The sequence below is a fragment of the Penicillium cataractarum genome (genome assembly GCF_028827025.1).
Source record: "Penicillium cataractarum strain IBT 29864 chromosome Unknown utg000007l, whole genome shotgun sequence".
In the NCBI taxonomy this organism is placed as follows: domain Eukaryota; kingdom Fungi; phylum Ascomycota; class Eurotiomycetes; order Eurotiales; family Aspergillaceae; genus Penicillium; species Penicillium cataractarum.
The window spans coordinates 3,591,303-3,603,287 of NW_026622743.1; the positions used below are offsets into that span (position 1 = coordinate 3,591,303).

Consider the following 11,985-nt stretch of genomic DNA (forward strand, 5'->3'; position numbering starts at 1 on the left):
TCCGACCGGATTTGCAGGCTAGAGCATGTTTAGATCCTGGTGGTCCACTGACGGGGAAAGGGTGCGGCAGTTGCTGTATGTCTGCCGATTGAGTTTCGACGTACCTCGGTCGCGGTTAGTGTAGCGGCAGTTGAATAGACTAGTGCAGCTTAGGTTGATGATATGGTTGGCTTGCATTCTTATTTATGAATGTGTTTAAAATGAAATCATATCATTTGTTGGTTCAATGAAGTGAGTAAATATTGTTGTTAAGAAATAATGTGGCTAGGAAGCGGGAATGATTCCAAAGCGTGACTAATTCTGGGCATTCCTTAGATACCGAATAGAGAAGGCTTGATAACCTTTTTAGAAGTGATGCAAGCAGCTTTGTGACGAGGTGATTCATTATTGTACTGCTCAAGGATTATAATGGAGGCGTGGCTGGACCGATGTAGCGTCCAAGTATCTCCGCATATCTAATAATTGAACATTTGCTGGTCAGACTCCTTACATTTTATGTCTATGAGGGATGGTGGAGCGCTAATTTCTATTTGAATGACTCCAGTTACTGTGTAAGAGTTCAGCTCCGGGGGCTCTTTGGTAGCCTGAGAACCGAGGGATTTGTGGTGTCGGGGCACATACCCCGGGTCATAGTATTTCGCCCATGAATCATACATATAGAGTAGTTTCATAATTCTAAAACGCCAAACATGTTATAGTCGTTCTCCAGTCATTGCTTGGATCGTGAATTACGGGATAACGGTCGAGTTACCAAGAAATATGATGCGCAAAATATTCAGAAAGATATTTCATGAATAAAGCAAAATCCTATTTCGCCAGAATTTTCCCAGGTTTAGAGACCTACTCTGTTGAGTGATGGGTCGTAAAGTGTTCGATTCTTTCTAAAGCGAAGATTGGCTAGGTGGAATATGACAGAGCAGGTCACTGACGTAGCTACGTGCGACATAACATGTGTAAGCCTGTGTGGCTTAACGGACTCGCCGGGACGTTCGAGATTGTAGAGATGGCCCAAGCCATACGTTCTGCGTTCTGGCCACAAAGCCTCACTGTCTATATGCGAAGACCTGCCCTAGGGGCCGCTCTGGGTTATGTGGGCGTATACTAGGAAAAGGCATGTTAATAAAACGTACATCGTAAAAGCGGAATAACGTACCAATCGCGGCAGTCTTCCGTTGTCTTCGTTGGTCCGTCTTCTTGTATCGTTGCTCTTCTGTATATGTCGAATAATAGTTATCGGCGCCGATTGAGGTTTGAAATCCCCGGCCCGAAGGATTTCGTCGTGGCATTGCGCTATAAGCGCACCATGAGCGGACTGCACCTCTGTCGAAAATTATTCGTGGTCGTTGATTCATCTGTGAACTACTGTTAGTCCATTACTGGCTCGTAAGCTATGTTGCTCGATCATTTCACCTTTGGAGGCTCGTGCGTGGGAGATCGCTACATAGTGTAGTCCAGTCGAGTGCTCCCCCCATTTGATGGTCCCATTGAGGACGAACACTACAGGGTCACGAGATAGACCCTGTGCCATAAGCACAGTCATTGCATATCCATGCATTACTGGGAACTGTGTTCGGGTACAGGGGCTTTTGTTGAACCGAACTCTAAAGTGTACTGAATATCGAAGCAGTCGAAGGGCTGCCTTGCCCAGTATTGATGAGCCGAAGGCCGGTGTATACGTGTCGAATTGTACTAACGGAGTAAATGGATAGGTCTTGGGCGATAAAAGAGGTAGGAAAAGGCACTGAGGGGGCACGAAGCGTGCCAAATGCACCGTTAACATCGCTCATCTGGTAAATATGGCGTATTTTAGTGCGATACTGATGGCGGGTCTCGAGCAGCGCGAGGCTCGCCGTTCCTGTCCCAGATACCACGATACTCAGCTCGTTGCTTCTGCGTGAGCTCTTTCATTGCCACGTAGGCCAGTTTATCCCTGAGCATGAAGCTGCAGTCCGTGTGCATAACGAGGGCCCCATCAGAGTGCCTCTTGAATTTGACATAGAGGGAAGGAGAAAAAAGCCGATACCAATACTGGAGCACTCAACTAACGAGGATGGGCAACTTATCCATGCCGGTTACCTCTAGCTACCTCCGCAAGTTCCGTGCAGCTAGCTACACGTTACTAAGCTGGCAGGTGACAATCTTAGCTCAGTGCAAGGAAGGAGAGGTATCGGGGAAGAAAATCACTCCTTTTCAAATATATAGGCGGACGACTAAGAGAGGAGGAGGAAGAAGAAAAAGAAGAAAGGGAAATGATTTAGAAGCGGCATAAATAGGCCAAGCAAGCACTGGTCCTGGAAACAACCGGAGGAAGCCTTCTATAGGGGAGTTCCGACACCCCAGGCTAAATGCAACCGCCTTGTTTTGCCAACGAAGCTCTTTCAAAACAAGGGCAATGAAGCACAGCACAAACAACCTTAATACCCCTTTCCACCTCCCCCCATTTCACATCATCCATACAAAGACCGGGAATAGGACTTCTACACCCTCACCGGGGCTATTATTACCCACTTGAGAGACTCCACCTCAGGATCTCTCGGTATGATAGATATATATATGTTTCCCTTGGCACAAAAAACACCCATATTGACGACGCCCGCAACCGACTACAAAGCCTCACTACTATCATAGCAATCCAGAACACATATCTTATGTGCAAGAGGGATCGAAAACACCCAATTCATTGTACTGGCTGTCTCCTGAAGCAGTTGAAATACGCACGAGGTTGCGCTCGGTCTCTACAGACCCTACTGGTATTGTCTCGCTGGGGAGGCCTTGGAATTCCTCTCTACAATCATCGCTACACACATGGACCAGATTTTGCTGACCTTTTTTCGACTAGGTCTTCGAGTCGATAGAATGGGGCTTGAAGGAGACAAGCCCTTGGTATCTCGGAATGCAGCAACTCCCATGTTCATGCCATCCATCGCTTCACGGAATATGCAATCAAGGGTCAATCGTCGAGGTCAACCCCCGCCAAAGGGAAATCACATTCCCAGTAAAGAAGGGAGAAAGATTAGTTAGAGGGTTGGGATTCTCGACAACGACGAAGACACGCGGGCTAGGATATTTGATCGCTATCTATTCAATTGACAGCGCGGTGGATGGAGGCTCGGAATTACTTGCCACAAGTCCGGGATAAGTTACCTAGCCTGTGTGGGTGCGTTCAGGCCGGCAGTGTTGGGGTTTTATAGTAGAGTTATTTGGAGAGCAAATGTACTACTAGTTCACAGTCTGTATCTACTGAAACGATTTGCTGGATAAATCCACGCCAGATAGTTATGACGCTTCATTAATATATTTCTTGCGAACTAAGCCATACAATCTCGGCTAAATCCGCGAACCGTGGCGGTTGCTCCTTGTTTTAGAATCGTGGGCCACTTCCAAGGGTAGAGGCGTACTTCAATATAAATGTTTATAGTGCTAGGTGCATTTGGGTTTGGATACCGAGTTACTAATCGGCTTTACTCTCGTTCCTTACCCAACAGAGTCTAGGCACAAGTCCGGATTCGGCGCTATGATGACCTTCCTTGGGCTGCCTAGACTTAAAGCCGAATTCAGTAGCGGATCTGTCTGCCTAAAAGTTCTAAGCGATGCTAAACAATAATGCTAACCGACTTGCGACACAAGGAACTGCTCGGTTAGTTCGGTCGAGTTGAGGGAGGTCTGATAGGATGGGGTAAGTAACGGCGGAAAGTGGCGAATCCGACTGGACAATAGCTTGGGTTTCGTGTCAACTATGAATCAACAGTCATTCCTTTTTTGGCTATTCTCTGTTTGTAGTAGAAATTTCCTAGGACTCGATTGAAGCCTTTCCTGCCCAAAGTGCCAATTTCCACCGCCTTCCACCTTGAAGGATTGTCACGCCTCTTTTTCCTCCTTGGCCAATAACAACTCACTTTTCTTGGATCTCAATGATTCCGAACTCAAGCCACACTTTGTCTGGACAACTTATGATATAGGCGAGATTGCAAACCGGAGAAATGGCACAGTTTTTACCCGTGTGGCTTTCAGCCAGGGACGTTTTTCGGTGAGTGCAAGCTCGATCCTCTTGTAGTGAAAGCAGGAACCGATCGGCTTTCCCGGGCACAGACTCGTCCGATTCTAAACTCGGTCTTGATGCCACGAGGATATGCAGTTGATGCAGTCGATGCTCTCCTTGGCCTTCTACTTCTCCTACTGGTCTTGTGGTCTGTGTTCTGATGTGTTACAACAGACTAGGAACGCGACCAGGCTAGTCCAGCAAAGGCATAGTCCATGCCGTGTTTCCACCAACCAGAGCCTCCAAATAGCTTGACCACGCTTAGCTCAATCAAGTCAAAGAGGCCGTATCCCCTGCTACGGCCTTTCCCGCATGACCGGCTCGGCAAAGGCTTTTCACGGTCCTAGAAAGCTTCTTTTCTCTCTTCTCGGGTGGCTGGCCGATGGTCAGACGAGCCTTGTGCACATTCTCCGAATTCCCTGTCCACCGGTGAATATATCCAGTTAGATGTCGCTGTCAAGCTTGTTGAGAACCCAAGCGAGTCCGTATCCACGCGTCTTTTGCGGGGTCCGGGGATCCCCAATGAGCAACTCCATTTCGAATCTGGAGAAAGTCCCGTGGGGGGAGCACCGACCCCGAAGCTTTTCCGACGATGATTCGACCGATGGGCCTCCGGGTCGTACCAGAGGGGCGTTCTCCATTCAATCGCCCGAGAATTTAGGGTATCTCAGGCCTCCTCTCACAGCGCTCCTCAAAACGCCACCGGACGCCCAGATTCGCAACCGCTCAACGGGTGGCTCGCCTTATCCTGGCCGCAGTTCTAACATTCTAGCCAGTAGGAAACGTTGCCTTGTTTTCGTAGTCTTTGCCTATTCTTTGGCCTCGGTTATTTCTTGCATGTCAACAGCTGTGCGCTCGTTCTCAAGGTTGGAGCTTCTAACCCCCTTAACCCCTGTCGACCTTGATTGGCCCTCACCTACAGACCTGAAAGTCTATCCACGTATCACACGCACCCCGCAAAGCAAACAAAAGGTCAAAGTTCCATTCGGGCTAGTTAGATCGCGTGCATGGGATATAAAATATCTCCCCCGGCAAACTTCTTTCTACCTCGATCGCTGCGTGCCTTTCCTTTCTTCTTCAACACTCCATCACCGACTGACAAACCCCCGGATTTCTCTTTGAGTGCCTCGCTTCATCAGCTGCTCTGAGCGAACTTAGCAAAAATGTCGTCCGCCGTCGAAGAGACGAAGGTCGAGGGGGCCATCGATGTGAAGACTGAGATCCAGCCTCATGTCGATCATAGCGAGAAGCTCGACCACCATGAGGTCTTGAATAACAAGGATCTCATGAATGAGGCCATCGAGCGAGAGAACGAGGAACATGAGATGGGCGTTTGGGAGGCAGCCAAGTCCCACCCAAAGGCTTGCATTTGGGCCTTCATCTTTTGCTTCACCATCGTTATGGAGTCTTTTGACATGTTCCTGAACACCAACTTTGTCGCCCTGACTTATTTCAAAGAGCGGTTCGGCGTCAAGACTGCTACAGGCGAATGGTCCATTCCAACTCGGTGGCAGAGTGCCCTCTTCCAGTCCGGTCAGTGTGGTGCCTTCGTCGGTGTCTTTGCAGCTGGCCCAGTTACCAATCGCCTTGGCTACCGATGGACCACCATCTTGGCCCTTATTCTCATGAATGCAACGATTTTCATTTCTTTCTTCTCTACTTCTCTTGGTATGATGGTTGCGGGACAACTGCTGGAGGGTATCCCCTGGGGCTTCTTCATTGCCAACTCTCCCGCCTATGCTAGTGAGGTTGTGCCACTCTCCCTCCGCGGTGCCACCACTGCAACTTTGCAAATGAGTTGGTCCATTGGGTCCATCATCGTCTCTGGCGCGAGTTATGCGTACAACAACCGTATGGATCAGTGGTCTTGGCGACTACCAACTGCCTTGCAGTGGCTCTTCCCGGTAAGTTTCATTCACCTCCCGATCATCTTTTTTTTACAATATAAGAAAAGCTTACTAACTCAAATATCAACTCATAGACACCCCTTCTGGTGCTGATCTTCTTCGCACCCGAATCGCCCTGGTGGCTCATCCGTCGCGGCCGCAAGGACGAGGCCCTTCGCTCTATCGAACGTCTGGGCGACAAGGGCGACAAGGCCCAGAAGACCTTGGCCATGATCGAGCGAACCGTCGAACTTGAGTCCGAGGCGGGTGGCAGCCCAACTCTTCTAGACCTGTTCAAGGGAACCGACCTTCGCAGAACAGCCATCATCTGCATGATGTATGCATCGCAGAATTTCGCCGGTAACCTCATCGCAAACCAAGCTACATACTTCTTCGAACAAGCCGGTATCTCCACCGACAAGTCCTTCATGCTCAACTTGATCAACTCGTGCCTTGGGCTCGTCGCCAACGCCCTGTCCTGGCCGCTTACTGCCTATTTCGGTCGTCGCCAAATTTATCTCTGGGGCACAGCCGTTAACGTTACTTTTCTCTTCATGCTCGCTATCTTTGGCTCGGTTCATCAGAGTCACGCGACCAGCTACGCCCAAGCCTGTCTCGGTGTCATCATCTCCTTCGTGTACGCCGGTACCATGGGCCCCATTACTTACACCATCATTGCCGAGACCTCTTCCGTTCGCCTTCGCGCACTGAGCACCGGTGTCGGTCGTGCTGCGTACTACATTGCTGAAATCCCGATGATTTTCCTCTCTTCCCAGATGCTTAACTCGACCGGATGGAACCTTGCTGGCAAGTGTGGTTATGTCTGGGGATGCACCGCTATTACCTGCTGGATCCTGGCGTACTTCTTCTTGCCTGAACTCAAGGGCCGCTCGTACCGTGAGATTGATATCTTGTTCAACCGTAAGGTTTCGGCCCGGAAGTTCAAGTCTACCCACATCGATGTTACGGAGAACGAGTAATTGGGGACGCGCGATTCACAAATTGGAACGGATGGTTGCTCAAAGGACATTTGCTCTTGCTCTTATCTACTTATTGCTGCATTTACAATATCAAATTCAATTGGTGATGATTGGTATAGCTCTTCCTGTAAGCTGTAGCGTGGCATATGGTAGAATGTCGTTAGTATAGTCCCCCCTGGTCGAGATTGCTGGTCAGGTGATGATGAGTCCAACGCCATTGCCGTCGTCCGTCTTGTTTGCCTGGTTTGTCCTGCGCCACCCTGCAGCACCTGCCTTAATAGGAAGTCCGAGGCCCTGGTGTCTAATTCTGTCCAATAACCCTATGGAATCTATGTTTTGATGCATTCTACACCAGATAATCGTCAGTTAATCTGCCTTGACTTGAGGGCAAGATTTGACCAGTATGATATATTCTGCAGAAACCGTAACATGAGATCAAGATTACAAGGATGTTCGGTATATTCCGCAAATCTGGCAACGTTGTAATTTAAGAGTGATACGAAAAAATTCAAAAAGACAATAGATCTCAGCCAAGCAGTCAATATAACTTGGGCATGAAAAAACGAATAAACACAATGGGAAAAAACACAAGAAAGACACCGCAACGCCTGCCCTCTAAGTCAAGCTCTTAAGCCCGCCGTGTCCTCTTTGTCAGAGGCTCCCCTAGCTCCTCTCCCAAATAGTCCAGGTCCAGCTCTCTAGATCGCTTTCTAGCATCCGCAATCTCCTCCCAGTCAGGCACAGGCCCACACTCATAGCGACAGCAGGGACACGGACGAGATTCTCCCCCATAGTCCCTATAATAAAAAACATGTGCGATACACGGCGTGTGGAACATATGCCCACAGGGCAATCGAGTCATCATATTTCGTAACCCTATCCTCTCCGTGCAGATAACGCATGTTACCTGCTTGGTATCCGAATCCTTTGTATGCTCGTTCAAAATCGCAGTAGTCAACTGTCGCCGGGGAATGTCAGGCAGCAATAGGTCGGCGACTTTGCCTGGCGAATACGGTGGACCTGGGGTCTCAGATTCGGGGGAGAATGTCCAAGGCTGTTCCACAATCACAATGCGCCTATCTCCAGAGTATCGTGGGGGCGGGCTTGGAGGTGCAGGAGCGGGATTGGGATAGTCTGCGCGAAGGAATTCCATGAACATCGCGGCTAGTGGAATTGAGAGGGAGAATTGAAAGCGCACTGGATTGGCACTTGATGGGTCGAGCCGTAGCAGGAAGAAACATAGTCGACGGCTGAATTCCCAGGAAAACTCGCCGGCTGGTCTGTTGGACCAGATATCAATGACCTCCATAAGGTAATCCAGCGTTTCAAGATTCATTCCCCGTTGTTCATGGATGCCATTGATGAGAGTATGAACCGCATTGTATACATCCGTTTGGAAAACGTCGGCACGGGTGAGGTATGTACTCACACGTTCGAACGGGTCAAACTCAACAAGATGGTTGCGAAGATGGTTTGACAGAGTTTGGAACTGACCAGCCGAAAAAGGGGTCACTGTCGGATCTTCTGGAAAGTTTCTCGCGCGGACCGCAGTGGCTCTCAACTCCGAGATTATCCGTGCGAGGCTGCTATGCCCGGATGATGCGCTTGATGAGGATCTTGTGGTTGAGGACCCGTTTCCCCGTCTTGACCCTCTGGTAGGCATTGTAAGAAGGTGTACGGATCAACGAAGAAGGAGTGTAGATCGATTCAAGGTGAAATGTACAACGACATAGATGGAGGTCCGACTCTAGTGCAAGAGGGGATTGTTGAATATATCATTGCCAGCTATAATTAGACACAAAGATGGCGCATGTCTAGGTATAAAGAAGAGAAAGGTCATTCGGATCAACTTAAAGGTAACTTATAACTAAATGTTGAGCACAAATGACTAGCTGTGCTGGCGATTGAACAAAGGAGAGAACATTAGAATGCATCCAGAACTTGAAAGAAACTGTCGAGTACCCGTTAATGGTGTGTTTGGGCAAAGTGCCGAAAATCATAATTGCAGATGCGTTATTTCTTATCAATATTGCTATTTGACCCCATTTCAAGGGGTCTAGTTCGAATTCTAGATAGAAGAGTGCACGAGCAAAAGGTAGCCAAACAGTCGTCTACGGAATTACTTGAATCACCAAATATGATTTTCAAGAACAGTGGAGTTACTTCCATTGTGAGTGAAGTTAATTTCATTGTGTATAAAAAATGCCAATTCAGTTCAAGAGTGATAGAGAATAGTTCTGTCGGACAGTGCAACGAAGGACAGCCATCGCTGTACTTTCGGCTTAACTTCCTCAATGACGGCCAAGGAGCACTCGAAGTTTCCACGTAGCTCAGCCGGCTCCGAGGACGTGCTACCAGACCTTGAGAAGCAACAAAGAAAGGCGCTTCAATGCAGCACTCGAGCCTTCTGGTGGCAGGTTCGTGAAATCAGAGTTGAAAGACGGGAAAATTGTGGCTTCTCGTGCTTTCACGGTGGAGCTGTTTGTTGGCTCGTCTTTGTTTGTTCACTGCCAACCACCTTCAATCGTAAAGGTGAATCTACCTCGGCTCTCTCTTTATTCCCAGTCATCATATGAGCAAGGATCAGGCTTTACGCGATTACCAATGAAATAAGCATTGCCCGAACATTTACCTATCATTTCAAACCAGCTTGACACCTTCAGAGCACCTGGCTCATCCGGGGTTGATTATCACGGAAGGGAGCGACAGTGCCGGGTCTGGTACTATTTCCAAAACGTAAGTCTCCATTTCAAGAGCCAATAAGTAACGTAAGTGATCTAGCCCCATGATTTAAGGTACCTTGGAGTATTTAGATCCGAAAAAGCCCTATTTTAATCCTCAGCCACTATAGCTATCCTAAGGCTAGGAAAATAGCGTTAACAGCCATTAGGGGTTGGGAAATGGCCAGCCCCGGACGTTGATAAGCTGCCTGATAGGTACCAGATGGATTGCAGTGTTCAAAACCCCTTAGAAAGGCCTCGACTAGGTAGGCAGGTAGCGAGTCATCGAATACGAGTTCAATACGAGATTCGCCTTCTATGGCGGCAGACTATGATTTTTTAAGACGGTATTTATATAACTGATGCACGAAGATAGACTTCGTTTCAAGGCACTTAACACCTGAAGATTCATTTATTTCAAACTAACCTCCAATTCCCCTGTCCAGTTGAGTTCCCTATTATATTCCCATGAAGAAGGCCCAAATGTTTTACCTGATTCCACTGTATCAAGGGGCGTTCCCAGGCCGTCCGCCGTCACGTCGGCAATGTTGTTGCCCCACCAGTTTAACGAAACACCAGGATACGTGAGGCAAAAGAATACAAAGAAGTTGAATGCCAGGCCAATGGCCGCCCACGACATATAGTTAGCTGCGGTAGCTGGGGGGATTGACGAAGTGGAAGCGAAGATGACGGGGGTATGGATATATTTCCAAGAATCAGAGTGTGTCAGCAGTGTGCGCTAACTATAGTACCTGGATATGTAATCATGAAAGTCGTAGTCTTTTAACTCTTCGACTTTGATATCATACTCGGAGGGGAAGCCGAATATTCTGGTGGAGGCGCAGAGACCGCTTTGGTAGAGTGCTTCGACTTCTGGTTACTCACTTTTGAGCCACCAGGTTTCGTGTTGTGATTCTTCAAGATCATAGTCACTTCCGCATTCCGTGAGACTTGTTCCGGAGTCGAAAGCCCACCGTCCTTCTTGGTGGTGGAGGCCCCCCACTCCAGGAGGAGTCTTGTCATCTTCACATCGCCTTCGTACGCCGCAATATGAAGAGCGCTTGTACTATCCTGACCTTTGAGATTGACTGGGGCCCCATTTTTCAGAAATATTTCGACCATCTGCAGATTGCCAGACTTGACAGCCTGGTGAAAGATCCGTTTTTTGTGCCAATCACACGCCTTTGGAGAGGCCACAGAAGTACTCAGTAATAGCTTGGCCATCGGGCAATTTCCACTCTCCACGGCGTAGAAAAGGGGGAAGTGATCACTGGAGTCTTTTCTCGATGCGGCTGGTTTGCTGGCAAAAATTCGACTCAGGCCCGAAGGCGGGTGCTGCGCGTCATGCTCGACGAGAAGTCTGCAAATATCCAGATTGCCTTGCTTGACGGCCAAATGGACAGGTGTTCGGCCATGCATATCGCTGACAGTTGTGCGAACCTTTGCGCCCAGGAGAAGCTGGATCATAGGTATATCTTCACGCGTAGTTGCAACAAGGAGTGGGTGGGTGCTTTTCCCAGTGAAGCGGTCCGCTAATAAAGCATCGCATTCGAGAAGTAGTCGAACAATTTCCAGATATCCCCCGGAAACCGCATAGTCAAGTGGTGTCATACAGCTCCCATTGATCAAGCCGGGACTTGCACCTTTCTCCAACAGAAGCCTCGCGATATTCCAGTGGCCCTTATCGGCGGCAAAGTGAAGCGGCCCCCATCCACGTTCATCCACTTCGTCGGGATCGGCTCCGCTTTCTAGTAACACCTTTATCGTCTCAATGCGACCGCGTGAGGCGGCTTGGTGGATTGTTCCAAATGGAGTACCGTCGTCTTTGGATTTCTTTTCGGTCATGATGTGAGATTTGCAAATTCACCGTTGACGAGGTGCTCTCTGGCGGGTTTTAACCAGAGCGGCCGTTGTTGCCCTGCCAAGCCCGCTAACATCTCAGCCCCAACCGGTTCGATGCATACCCGGGGTCAAAGCATTCTGATTCGCCGCACTGGCTAAATACCCCGAGGCTTTCGTTAAACATCGCCTAAACTGGGCACACCCGTCGCAATTGCGGGAGGTTGGAGGACGATCATCATCAACAAAGACACTAGGGCAGTGCATGATTCATGTGGGACGGAAGGACTTTCATAGTCTCTTTCTATATCTGAAAGCCGAACTGCTCAAAAAAGGCGCAATTTGTGGCGTGCAATAAGGTGTAAAGATTCAGAAGGGAGGGAAATGAGGAGAAAAGGCCGAGGATGGAATTCCAAACCCCGTTTATTGCCTCAGGCATCAATCTAGCGGAATCATATAAAAGCAGCCAATTGCCCGGGAGCCAACCGACGGGCTCTTCGGCCTAGCGAGGACGATGTCCT

At 48.9% G+C, this 11,985-nt stretch overlaps 3 protein-coding genes across 3 annotated transcripts; 1 reads left to right on the forward strand and 2 right to left on the reverse strand.

The window, feature by feature from the left end:
* Positions 1–5,202: 5,202 nt before the first annotated feature.
* N7496_008833 (uncharacterized protein) lies at positions 5,203–6,905 on the forward strand (the record flags this gene model as incomplete). The annotated part of the gene is made up of 2 exons (XM_056701752.1): positions 5,203–5,943; positions 6,021–6,905. 2 exons carry the CDS (start codon positions 5,203–5,205, stop codon positions 6,903–6,905), a joined length of 1,626 nt encoding a protein of 541 aa, XP_056553815.1.
* A 628-nt stretch (positions 6,906–7,533) lies between these two features.
* Positions 7,534–8,568, reverse strand: N7496_008834 (RING finger protein; the record flags this gene model as incomplete). Its single annotated transcript, XM_056701753.1, has 1 exon — positions 7,534–8,568. The coding sequence occupies one exon, from the start codon at positions 8,566–8,568 to the stop codon at positions 7,534–7,536; it is 1,035 nt and encodes a 344-aa protein (XP_056553816.1).
* Positions 8,569–10,408: 1,840 nt separating this feature from the next.
* On the reverse strand, positions 10,409–11,470 carry N7496_008835 (ankyrin repeat domain-containing protein; the record flags this gene model as incomplete). Its single annotated transcript, XM_056701754.1, has 1 exon — positions 10,409–11,470. The coding sequence occupies one exon, from the start codon at positions 11,468–11,470 to the stop codon at positions 10,409–10,411; it is 1,062 nt and encodes a 353-aa protein (XP_056553817.1).
* Between the last annotated feature and the right edge of the window lie 515 nt (positions 11,471–11,985).